Here is a 13,179-nt window from a genome sequence, read left to right on the forward strand (position 1 = left end):
TTGAATAAAGGCGTGTCGCATTTATGGAGATGGAACATGGAGATCTAATTAACATAAATCAGTACATTATTTCAAGACTGCCAGGGAGGAAGGATGAGGTCTTAAAGAATGTCTGTAAGTGGCATTAGTACCTTGATATACTGTAGGACGGAAATCGTGGGGCAACTGACGGTCCTGCCAATCTAGTTTCCTGCCAAATAAAAGGTACAAAATGATCGAGCCCTTATTAGCAATTTACGTAAATTAGCACTGTGAAGATGGAGATGAGTCTGTATTGAGTGAAGTGAATACAGATTGAATGTGAAAATTATGAGAGTAAAGCAGGAAATGGAATAGGGAACACTGGTGCTATTGGAACATCAGGCCCCTCAGGACCCACTCTTCAAGCGATTGTAGTAGGTAATTTACATCTGCGTTGGGTCTGGGGCAGCATATGTGGCACCAGCACCTGGTCGTACGTAATGAGAAATTCGAGGGAATTAAAAGGGCTCGATGGAGAGATAATGAATTAACGCGTGTAGTACATATGGAGATGGAACACGGAGATCTGATTAACATAAATCAGTACATTATTTTGAGACTGCCAGGGAGGACGGATGAGGCGGTAAAGAATGTCCGTAAGCGGCATGAGTACTTTGAGATACTGGAGGACGTAAGTCGTTGGGCAACTGACAGTCCTTCCAATCTAGTATTATTGCCAAATAAAAGGCACAGAAGTATTGAGCCTTTATTAGCAAGCAACACAAATGAGCACTGTGAAATTTGGAGATGAGGGTGTATTTTGAAACCTTCCCGAGATTGCAATTCCACAGTTTGAAGGAGCGACCCTAGAAGCAAGAGCCTTCAGGACCACCGCTCTTCTTGCTACGGAAGGGAAAATGTCTGTTGATACACTCTTTAGGGAGTTCTCGACAGATACCTCAATTATGCATGGGAGGAGCGTATGACTTGCAATGATGGAAGAGGTCGGGGAAGGTCTGGTAAAAAAAAACAACCTGCCAAAGTCAAGCGAAGAGTGCGAAGGGAGAGACAAAAAGGTAATAGATGTTGTTTAGCTATAGGAAATTTTTAAGCACAGGGAAAAAGTTTGCTTAGACGCGATCTTAAATGTCAATGGGCTTCAAAGAGAAAAGGAGACTCTCGCAACCACTGAAAAGAAGGCGCTTCTTAACGAGTACAAGGTTTTGTTCGAAGAATAAGGAAGGATTAGTCCCTTCAGCAAACAAACTAGGGATAGAGGTGACACGTCTTTTTTCGCCCGAAAACTCTTTTGATGAGAATTTAACCCCCAGCTGGATTCTATTAGATATTCTACCATCAAAGAAAATTGGCTACTCTGTTTAATTTCTTCATTGGTTGCTATGAAGCTGCCAGCTGCTTAAAACCATGTAGAATGACCCTGGTCATAAAAAACCTGGGCCCTGGCTTACCAGGAAAGAAATTTCGGCCAATTACTATTGCAAGTTGCATTCTGGACTTGTATTCAAAAATTTTTGCCAATAGGCTTAATGCCTATGAGTTGTTGAGTGGGACACAAAGTAGATTTGTGAGGAGACCTGGCTGATTCGGAAATCTATATACTGTTAGAGCACTGATCAAAGCAGCGTGATAGCAGAAACGATTTATAGCCATTTGGGCGACAAACTTAGCAAAAGCGTTTGATGCTGTGCATCACAGTAGTGTGCAGAGGGCATTGAATCGCTTCAAGCGAGGGAACATTTGTGTAGAATTGTTGACAACCTTTACTTGGACGTGGAATCACGGCTGAGAGTTGGAAGGCAGCAATTAGGCCACACTTATATGCGAAATGGTATCATATAGTGGAACCTCTCTGTCCGCTCCTGTTCAACCTGGTAATAGAAGACTTCCTTCCCACCGTGAATTAAGACCCAACCGTTACTCAGGGCAGTGGATTCATATATGGTGGATTAAAAGTTGCAGCCATAGAATATACTGATGATTTGTTATTAATTAAGGAGTCCCATCATGGGGCTCAATGGTTAATTGCTGGGTTGACTGTTTTTTGTAGGAGTCAACACCTACGGTTCAACCCAAGCAAATTTCAATCTTTGTGTCTAGAATGGCAGGGAAAAGCCAAGAGTCATAAAGTCTTTGGGAATTTCATTAGGTCTTCTGGATATAGAGTGCAGGGGTTCTCGGTGGGGAAAGGCTTTGTACGTCTTCTGGTCTTTATTCTGACTGGGGCTCTGAGTTATCTTGGGACTCAGATAAAGCCGGAGGGAAACTGTGAGGTCAAAGAGTCCAAGTTCGCATCTTCGCTGGCTAAGCTAGCAAGGGTCTCCCACTATCACGTATCTCTGACAGACCTAAAGATAAAACAGATAGAGCGGTACGATATGTTCTCGTGCTCTTTCGTGAAGAAGTCTTGCACCTTCCTGAATCAACTGCTACCAGTTATCTATACACAAAAACCAGGGATGACGGGCTTGGCCTGCCTTGTAATAAACGAAAGAGTTATGAAATTCATAATGGGTCAGTTGCGTACGCTTCAGATCTCATGGGACCTATGGATTATTGCACTGGCATATACCCAGTTGAAACAACAATTGCAGGGCCGTATTGACTAGTTTAAAGATCGTAATTGGCAACAGAAATTCTCCCATACCTGGCAGGGTCACGGGGCAGATTCCTTCAAAGCAAATCCTATGGCCAACTTTTTGCTTCCAGGCCAAATTTTTTTTCATGGGATGAGCCTATAATCAGGCTTTGCAATTGTAGACACAACTATTCCCGAAAAGACACATTCAGTATAACACTTATCCTACCACAAAAATGTGCAGACGCGGTTATCTGGGGATACCTCCGGGAATGCTATTTGTTACATGGTACTCAATAGCTAAAGCCGATTATTGTAATTTGTAAGGAAGGGGTTGCCTAAGTGGTGGATGTGACGGTGGCTTATGACTACACCGAAGCTTTTAGATAAGCTGCTGAAAAGAGAGAAAAAAGTACAGTGCAGTGTTCTCACTTCTTGATACACTCCTGGGCTAGGAGAAATTAAAGATGTTGAGAAAATCTGATTGTTTTTGGGGCACGGGGTGGCTGGAGAATATCTAATTCGAAACTTGACACAGTAGTCAAATTAAGTCGTAGTTTCGCAAAAGTTAACATCATGCAATAAAGGAATCGATCATTATGTTAAGTTGCATAGCAGCGCTCAAAGACAAAGTTCCCAAAACGGCAACACCAACAACGCACTGTCCCTCATGATTAGTGTAAATGTGTATATGAGTATGAATGTTGTGAATGATGGGCCTGCATTGGGAAGAAATGTAGGAGGTGTAAATAGAGGTGCATGATGAGACTGCATTGAGAACCTTGCAGAAGGTATGAATTGTTGAAAAAAGCGACCCCTGGGAAGCCGAAATATTTTTTTAATGAGTGATATCCTTTATTGTATTTGTGTGTGGATTAAGATTGCCCAAGAGTTACAGAGTACGCTTGCTGTGTCAACGAGGATTGCTCTAGAGTTTAACTGCAATAAAAGATGATCGCAAATCCAATTCAAGACCTCTGGATGTTGGAAAGACTTATTCTGCAATAGACCTGTTCCGCTAGACCCAACAAGCCGGATACGAGATTTCCTCCGCTCCAATATATGGTGACCACCCAGGACAGGGCTGGATGCAAGGAGAGTTTTGGGCGTGAGTGCCCATGGCTTCGTGACAGTCTCGCTGCGATAAGTCTTCACCTGGAAGAGCAGGGGTCCTCAACTGTCAAGCCTGCAGCCAGGACAGGGCTAGATGTAGATATATGGGTTTTGGAAAGTAAAGCCAGAACCTGGCTTCCGGAGAGCAGAATTGACAGGGCAGTCCTCTAGGAAGGGAGGAAATGGCCAGTTTCAACTCACCTAACTGGTGGCTTTGTAGGACTTTTTTCTGCATGATTTTGAGGTTTTCTTTCCTATATGTGTTCTTTTCTAAAGTAAGAGTTTGGAAGATACGGTCCACTCTTTGTGAATGGACCGAACTAATAATAATAATAATTTATTTGTAACCCACTTGAAACAGTGGAGTATAAAACAAACATACAGAAAAAACAACAACAAAAAACAACTTCTAATAACACATTAAAGTACTGTAGAAAACATTTTAGAAGACCATAAAAAGGGTTAATAGTAAAATGTGTCGAGTCGAATAGTTTCAGGTGTAGCACTTTAAGTTTATTTAATAAATTTGGAGCCCCAAAATTTGTTACCATATCACTGTTCTTGTACTAGGGAGGAAGATACAACAAAAATCGGAGGAAACGAAAATAAGATGACTTGAGAGCCTTTAAATCTTTTCTTTTTAAAACAGGATACATTCCAGAAAGATATAAAACCGAGTGATGACAAAAGCAAGAATAAATTTGTGAAAGGGCTTTGCAGTTGTATTTCCCCCTGTTAGCAACAATTTTAGAATAACCCACTTGAAGTTTAACCTTAGCATCAGAAACAATTTTATTACAAAAACAGACTAAATTGTTAGTAAGTGTAATGCCCAACCAACTTAAAGAAGTCACGCACGGAATGCTAAATTCAGAACAATTAAGTCTAGAAGATTGGTTAGGAGAAGGACCAAAATGAAGAAATTCACATTTATCAGGGTTAAGGGTTAGACCTACATTCGAGAAAGCAGTAGAGATAGAGCAAACAGAAGCCGAAAGCCCAGATTTAGTTCTACTAATGAGAAGAATATCGTCTGCATAAGCAGGATATGATACTTTTGAACTGCCTAAAACGCAAGCTGTTGGAAGACTATTTAAAATATCAGCAATACAAATTTTGAAAATTGATGGAGATGAAACTCCACCTTGTCTCACACCTTGTATTACGGAGATCTTTAAAATAGAAGGATCAGAGGGAGAACATTTAATATGAAGGAAAGAATGACCATACCAAAATTTTAATAAAGAAACAATAGAAACATTCACTCCACATTTGAGCAAAGAAAACAGGGCTTGGGAGTGAACTACAGAATCAAAAGCCTTAGATAGATCTAAAGAACAAAATAAAGATCATAGCCCTTCCCGGAAGCATCAGAAAGTAGAGTAGAAAGAACTTAAGCGGCATGCTGACATCCCAGACCACGCTGAAAACCAAACTGGTAAACTCCAAAATTTATATTATCTGCTATAGAAGGGAGAAGAAAATACTCAAGGACTTCGCTTAAGGTACAAGAAACAGTGACAGGACGATAAGATGAACATGAAAATGCATCTTCTCCCCTTTTTAAAATAGAAGTAACTGTGCCACACAAGAAACTGTCCGGCACGATAGAACAACACAAACACATTTGAAAAAATAGCTGTAAAGGCGGCATGGTTTGCCTTTGGAGGTTGTCGAGGCAGAGAGTGTTCGAATTTTTAAGAGTGCATTAGTAAATACGTCTTTTTATTTAGACGCTTTTGTTGTGTAGTGTCTTGTTATTTAGAAGTTTTTGCTATTTAGTTTGTTGTTGTCAATTGACTTTAGATTAGTATTATGATTTTTTGTTTTTTATTTTTGCGACAAGCATTGATGCTTACCGCTATTCGTAATAATAGATAAATAAATTAAAGGGGGGCAATCAGGTTTTAAATGATTCACTGATATTCCATCGGTGTTAACTGACATAGACTTAAGCCTTTTAATAGCGAGATAAATTGAATCAGCAGATATCGGTAATATATCCTGCTGAGCTAGAGCAGACGGTAGCATACGTTACAAAACACCTTAAAAATATGAATGAACTGCATAATTAATCCAGAAAAATAGCAGTTTCATGCGATTCCCAAGCTGATTTAGAAATATAAGTGCCAGGACTATCACTAATAATTTTACTAGAATTAAAACATTCTTCCAATCACTTGAATTTGATGGAAAATCAAGACCCCGAAATCGAACTGCACGAAGGTATTTCTTATTAGCAGATTTAGTGCGATTTTTAATACTGAAAACAATACCAGAAGCAGGCCTTCCACATTCTGACCATATACGTAACCGTAACTTTGCACGGTTCTTAATCGACTTCAACTCGGAATCATTATTCCACACTGGTTGACGAGTCCCCAACCTAACTCGTTCACAAGGGAGGGACAGCACAAGACTCAGCGTTTTTCAAACACGAAATAATTTGAGAATATTACAGGTTAATATCGGCAACCACCTTTTTCACAGGCACTTGTGTCTGGAGCAAATGAAACGGAATACGAATAGAACTAAGTAGTGTAGCAAGTGCCACACTGTAAAGGGCAATATTTCCACGATTCCAATTATACTTGTCGAAACACCGTGAAGGCTTAGAAATAGAAGAATATACAGGAACATCAGATAGGAAAAACGTAAATGACATAGGCATATCATCAATGTCTTGTTCATCCGTAAGGACATGCACTTTAGAATTACTGAGACTTGGCGAACAGATTACATGGTCAATATTTTATAAGCTTCCTGAATGATGAATGTAAGTATAAGACTGATCCTTTGGCACGATTTTTGAATCAGGAACTTAATCTAACAAGCAGTCAGTTCAACCGAGTTATCTAAAATATTGCAGTTCAAGTCACCAACAATCAGATATATAAGTTCAGAATCAGCGAATTGCTTCACAGCTGAGCATAACGACGAGCAAGCTTTAGCGAACCGAGTCATAGAATCAGTTCCGCGTGCATTATGTGGCAAATAAGTGTTAATTAGAACAGCATTGCCTAACTGGATGACAAGAAAATGATCGTTCGAGGATAAGTAAGTGGGATTTGGACCACTTAATCTCCGCTTCACAAAACATGCAAGCCCTCCAGAGGGCCTGCAAAATGTCGTGCGGGCATTAATAAGAAATAACTGATGTGATGTACTTCGTTGTAGGAAACTGGAACTGGTGGAAGAGAGCAAGTGTTCTTGTAAGTAGATTACATAAGAAAACTAGTTTTTTTAACTGAAAGTAAGAAGTGACATTAAAACTTAAAACGAACAGAAATTACTCCGTATATGAAATGGGTTGTCCCCTCCGCAATCCCTCGCTAATTACGCCAAAGCTTTTAATTGTTTTAAAAAGCAGAATTGTGGCAAACAGTCAAACTTTAGGGTAAAGAGCGAGGGATTGTGAAGGGGACAACACATTTCATATGCGGAGTAATTTCTGTTCGTTTTAAGTTTTAATGTCGCTCCTTACTTTCAGTTAAAAAAACTAGTTTTTTTATGCAATTTCTGAACGTTTTTAAATTAATGCATGTTTGACTTTGGCTCTCCACACATACATTGTTAAAATAAAATTTGCATATTAATTCCTTTTTTGGCTCGATGGCTTTCTCTTAGTTTTGATCAGACGATTTTGAGAAATAAAGGATGGGGAAGGAGGTCTAGTTGCCAGGCAATTTATTGGTTGCATAAAAAGGCAACTATAAATTTTAATTTTTAACGAATTTTTTTATTAGTAAGAAATATACGTAACTTAAGAATTAACTTACGTAACGAACTTTTATATCCTTAAATTTTTATTTATGTATATGAGGGAATTTGCACCCTCTTTAACACCTCGCTCTTTACACTAAATCGTAAGTTTTGTCCCAATTCTTTAAGAATGACCCCTGAATCAGAAAGGCCGTAGAATCAATAGTTGAAATTACTAAAAAATACTATAGCATAAAGAGCGAGGTATTTATCTCCTTCTAAATACTTCGCTCTTTATGCTAAAGTATTTTTAGAACCCCTCATATTCGTAATAATCTCTGTTCGTTTTAAGTTTCAATGCTACTCCTTACTTTCAATTGAAAAAAAACTTTTCCATGTTTATTTTTATATTGTTTTTTTTCTAGTAATTTTAGAAAATCCTGCGCTCTTTTCATTGAATTTCTGTTCCCCCATGACATATTTCTCCAAGTAAAGATCCTCCCACATAGTCCCCTCCCCTCAACCCCACCCCCAAAACCCAAAAAATCCCCTAAAAACGTCTGTAGACTTCCCAATAACCATTATTATATGTAAACACTGGTCGAAGTTAGCAACTTGCAGCCCCTCCCCCAGAGACTGTGGAGGAGTAAGTCATTCTTAAAGTCATTGTTATTATGGTTTATGACTATGCGGAACAAAATGGTTATCTCAAAATTTTGTTCCTTGACTTTGGAAAAAAATGAGCGTAGGAGGGGGCCTAGGTGCCCTCCAATTTTTTTGTCACTTAAAAAGGGCAGTAGATCTTTTCATTTTCGTTAGAATGAGCCTTCTTGCGACATTCTAGGACCACTTAATCGATACGATGACCCCTGGGGAAAAAAAACAAACAAACAAATAAACACGCACCCGTGATTTGTCTTCTGGTAAAAAATACGAAATTCGACATTTTTGTAGATAGGAGCTTGAAAATTTTGCTATAGGGTTCTCTGATTCTATGACTTTTAGGGGTTGTTTTCCCCTATTTTCTAAAATAAGGCAAATTTTCTCAGGCTCGTAACTTTTGATGGGTAAGACTAAACTTGATTAAACTTATATATTTAAAACCAGCATTAAAATACAATTCTTTTGATGTAGCTATTGGTATCAAAATTCCTGTTTTTAGAGTTTTGTTTACTATTGAGCCAGGTCGCTCCTTACTACATCTCGTTACCACGAACTGTTTGACTACATCGCAATCATTTATGAGCTCGTCGATCACAGAGGCTTTATTCTTAGTGCCATTGATATTAAAAGAGAGTTAGGATATCAAGCGAACCATCACTTGGCAGCAGAAATCAGTTTTTTAAGGACTTGACATTTTAGGCTAAACGACACATGCGAAAAACCACAATTCACACATTTCGCAGGGAGTTTACAGGGAGAGTCTTTCGTAGAGACATGAGGCCCTGAGCAGATTGTACACTTTGGATTTGAACTGGAACAAGCGGACTGGATATGGCTGGAGGATCTACACTTGCGACATTATCTAGGTGGAGTCAGGAACTCGGAAACTCAAATAAGCTCATAGCCAATTTTTAGTCCTGTTTTTAGCAGCCGAGCCTTAGAGAATACATCTGTAAACTCAATCTTGAAAACTGTAGAGGCACCAAGATGACTAGCTGATGCTATGCCTGGCTCACTGCAGAATTGGTTAACATCAAAGTCAAGAGAAATTTCTTTGGCAGTTCCAAGTATTTTTTGTGACAATCTTAGTCGCACAAGATGTTACTGTGTTTTTAATCGAAGAGCAAAAGTCATTCAATCCAGATTTGTCTCTATGAACAATCAGTTGGCCTTTTTTTGCTTTTACGCTACTAACACATTCATGAACAGTAACTTTATCTAGCATTTCTTTTCTTTTAATTGGATTGTCAAGTGAAGCAGGGATGTTGGAAACCACAATAGTTGCTAGGACATTTGGTTCAAAGTTGAGGAAGGGGCGGAAAATGGTTATCATAAACTTCCGCACGAAACGCAACAGCATAAAGGACTTTTTCCATTCGCGTGAGCTTCGAGGATAGATGTGAAAACATCAGGCCAGGAACCGAAGGAACTTCATTAGCTGACAAGATAACATACGTAGATACGTTTAAATCTTCAGAATCACATTTTGCCAGCAGCTAAAGAGTATCACGTAAATTACTCTGTCTAGACTTATTTCCTGCAAGTCTTGGGCAAATTTCTCCACGCAAAACTTTGTTCCAAAAAGTAGACTTTGCAGCCGCAACAGCAGCTGCATCGAAGAATTCCAAGGCATGCCAAATAATAAGATCATCATCAACACCATTATTTTGGCTAAACAGTAAAAAGTTCAGAACTGGCAAATAAACCATTTTTCCACTTGCCATTATTCCAGAGCGATTACAAAATGTCCGTTTGAATAATCCTTTCTCAAATGAATAACGTCACAAGCAATTATCAAGGGCAAAAATTAGTCTTATCTTATCTAAGTCCGTATCCAAGCCGGTTATTACAATTGTAATGATTTGGCTTAAGAACTTTCACTAATACATACTGCTAATTGAATCTTTTTCTTCACAGTTCTGCAGTTATTAAGTCAGTAAATACCAGGGGATTTAATGTGAATAGTATTTACATAAATGTTCGGATTATAAGTGTCTCTAGGGAAAATCATCCAGGTAGAAGCCTTACTTTATTGAGAGTTGATTATCCAGAAATAATGTGTTCACACAACTGGATCGATATTTGTTTGAGATTTATCCCTACCAGCTAGCTGGTTTGTTATTAGCTGACTCTCAAGGCTTTTCAGTAGTTACCAAGGAATGCCCGCTTTAGTGGGAGGAAGGAATTATATTAATGAAGCAGGAGGTATAGATGGATCAGCGTTCTGCGCGGACACTCTTCCTTAGGTATAGCTTAGGAGTAGATTAGATTGCAGCCTGGGAAAAATTATAACGCACAAAATTGCCTGTTTGGCCTCGTTATCTAATTAGTGACGCACACAAATGGATTCAAGAGATTCCCACAATCCCTATCTGCTGTTTAGCGAACCCACTAACTGGAAAACGGGCCTGGTAGCATCTGCGTGGAAAGAAGACTGTTTTGAGCGTAACTCTAGTTGGACATTGTGGAGTGCCATGAGAGGTGTTGCATAAGTGGGAGATGGTAAGTCGGCAATCAAATACCGCTACCTTTATGGCCACTCGACTTTCTCAGTGAAGCGGAGGCAAAACCCTTTGGGGAGTTGTTTGCGGTGTCAAGGGAGTCTGGCCGTGGGTGGCATTCTCGATCCGCGCTGAGGATAGAGCCAAATGGGGAGTTCGACTGGGGCGGTACATCTGTCAAATGATGAAGCAGGTGTCCTAGGGCCAGATCAAGGAGGAAAGAAACCTCCCGTAGAGCAAAAGAGCAAATGCTGGCTTGATCCCGACTTTCCCTACGAGTACGGACTGCGAAAGCGGTGCCTATCGATCCTTTTGGCTTTAAGAGTTTTAAGTAAGAGGTGTCAGAAAAGTTAACAAGGGAATAACTGGCTTGTGGTGGCCAAGCGTTTATAGCGACGTCGCATTTAGATCCCTCGATGTCGGCTCTTCCTATCATTACGGAGCAGTATTTGCCAAGTATAGGATTGTTCACCCACCTACAGGGAACGTGAGCTGCGTTTAGACCGTCGTGAAACAAATTAGTTTAACCCGATAGAACTTTAATGCCGTTACTACAGTAATCCCGCAAAGAACGAGAGAAACCGTGGGTTCAGACATTTGGTTTTGCACTTGGTCAAACGGCCAATGGTGCAAGGTTATGTCCATGTGATTATATCTGAAAGCCTCTGAAGGTAAAATCTGTGCTGGAGTTCACAACGGTACCTTGCGCTCGGACTCACTGGTGGCTAAACGTAACCTGGTCCCTTAGCTTTTAGCAATGGGTCCTAGTACTTGGGAGCCTAGGTTCGGTGGCTACTTGCCTTCGGGAGATGGCGATAGGGCGTATTCACCGTCGAATAAATCCAATATTCCATAAGGTCGAATACTAAAATCACTTGTAGACAACTTGGGTACTGGTCGGGGTGTTGTAAACGGTAGAACAGTAATTTACACAGCGATCTGCTGATACTAAGCCAGCGAAGTCCCCAAAATTCACTTGAATCAATTCAGTGTTGGTCATGAGGCGCGTGTTTGTATATAAGAGAGTCACGACTAAAGAAAAGAAGGACTGAGAAAGAAAAATAAAGGGGTCAACCTAACCCATTGGCTGGGTGATGGATCTTAGGTTGACTCGGGCGAGAGTGTCAAGACTTAGGGAATTTCTTCACACGGGCAGTGAACAGGAATAAAAGTATGACTTATTTTCTTTATTTTGATCTTCTTTGGTGACCTTCGGGCACCCACACTAGATATTGAATCAAGCAAATCGTGTGATAAGTTGCAGTCTTTGGTTGTAGAGTTTTGTGTATGTCTCCCTGAGTGCACTTGTGCAGACAGGGGGAGTTTTTTCCAAAAGAAGGTTAAGGCTAAAGGGCTCGACTGAATCCGTTGATTTTTGAATTAAAATAAAATAGTTATGGGCATCAAGTTATAGCTAATTTTAGAAAAAGCTTAGACAGATAGTCCAATCAGATGAGAAAAAAGATTTCCTCTCTTATTTGGATTGTATAAAAAGGAGGTTAGTTCGTTTGTAAATAGATATGTCTATTTCTTATCCGTCCATGCATAAGTGCTAGGGCAATAGAACCAAGGTAGATATGCATAGAGCTAATATAGTGATAGAACCTATAGTTTTCCAAGATTTTGATTAATTTGGCTTGGGTAAAAGGAGGAAATATGCGGGTGCTTCTCTTGTTGGACCAATTGACGTTCAGAGGTGCCATCAAGGGGGGGGGGGGCAGGGTAAAGAGCAAATGCCCACCCTAGAATTTCCAAGGAGCTCAGACTTCCACCACAAAGGGCCCTTTGCCGGCCATAATAATTACGTTATTTACTATTAACCATTGCAAACTTTGAAAGTAGGTTAGATACATAATAAAATTCTCAAGTTTTGTCAAATACCCATTTCCTAGATGATTATTTTAATATTTCAAATTCTGAATATTTGCAGTAATTCCTCTAAGTTGACAGATTAAAATATGTCAGTTCCTGGCGAAGGTTCAAAAGTTTATTTCCTTGTTTTAGTGAATATAAGCCACCGTTTTAGATTACTTGAGTCAATTCTTAGTCTGTTTCTGTCCTCGTCTTATGTACATATACTGTATTATATGTGTAAATAAACCTTTTTATACTCGACACATAAACCTTATGAAAGTTAGAGACGCTTGACATCCCCTACCGGTCAAACCCCAGATTGTAGGCCAACGCCACCATAAGACTCTAAAGAAAATCATAGAGAAAGTCACACTTTACAGAGAGAAGTAGAAGACTTTACACCATTAAGCTTATTAATCTAAGGTATTAATAGACAACAGCATTAGTTAGTATAAGGTCATCCTAAGGATTGGGATTGGAATGACAAAATTGATTGTGATCTTGTCGATTCATCATATTATTTTTTTTGTTATAATGAGCTTGTCAGGAGCTCAAAAGTGGGAATTAGCAGCCTTGAAGAAGGAGAAAGAGGCAGAAAAACAGTCTCCTCTCTGTAGATGGATTAAGAAACAGAAACCGTCACCATGCGAACCGGTTTAACGAGTAAGTGCGAGTTTGTGTTTCTGTTCTTTTGGGTTTCAATTTTCTGTGCCATTCACAGTTTTGCGGACTAAAAGAACTTAATTTGGGTGGCAGGGGATGTGTTCTTATCACACTTGGTATCTACCA

At 39.5% G+C, this 13,179-nt stretch overlaps 2 protein-coding genes across 2 annotated transcripts in view; both read right to left on the reverse strand.

Annotated features, from left to right (window-relative positions):
- LOC136030918 (GATA-binding factor A-like) overlaps window positions 1-13,179 on the reverse strand; it is a 119,473-nt gene that overhangs the window by 97,593 nt on the left and 8,701 nt on the right. The window lies entirely within an intron of this gene.
- On the reverse strand, window positions 10,550-10,972 carry LOC136031548 (uncharacterized). The gene has a single exon (XM_065711217.1). The coding sequence runs from the start codon at window positions 10,970-10,972 to the stop codon at window positions 10,550-10,552; it is 423 nt and encodes a 140-aa protein (XP_065567289.1).

The sequence above is a fragment of the Artemia franciscana genome, chromosome 9, assembly GCF_032884065.1.
Source record: "Artemia franciscana chromosome 9, ASM3288406v1, whole genome shotgun sequence".
In the NCBI taxonomy this organism is placed as follows: domain Eukaryota; kingdom Metazoa; phylum Arthropoda; class Branchiopoda; order Anostraca; family Artemiidae; genus Artemia; species Artemia franciscana.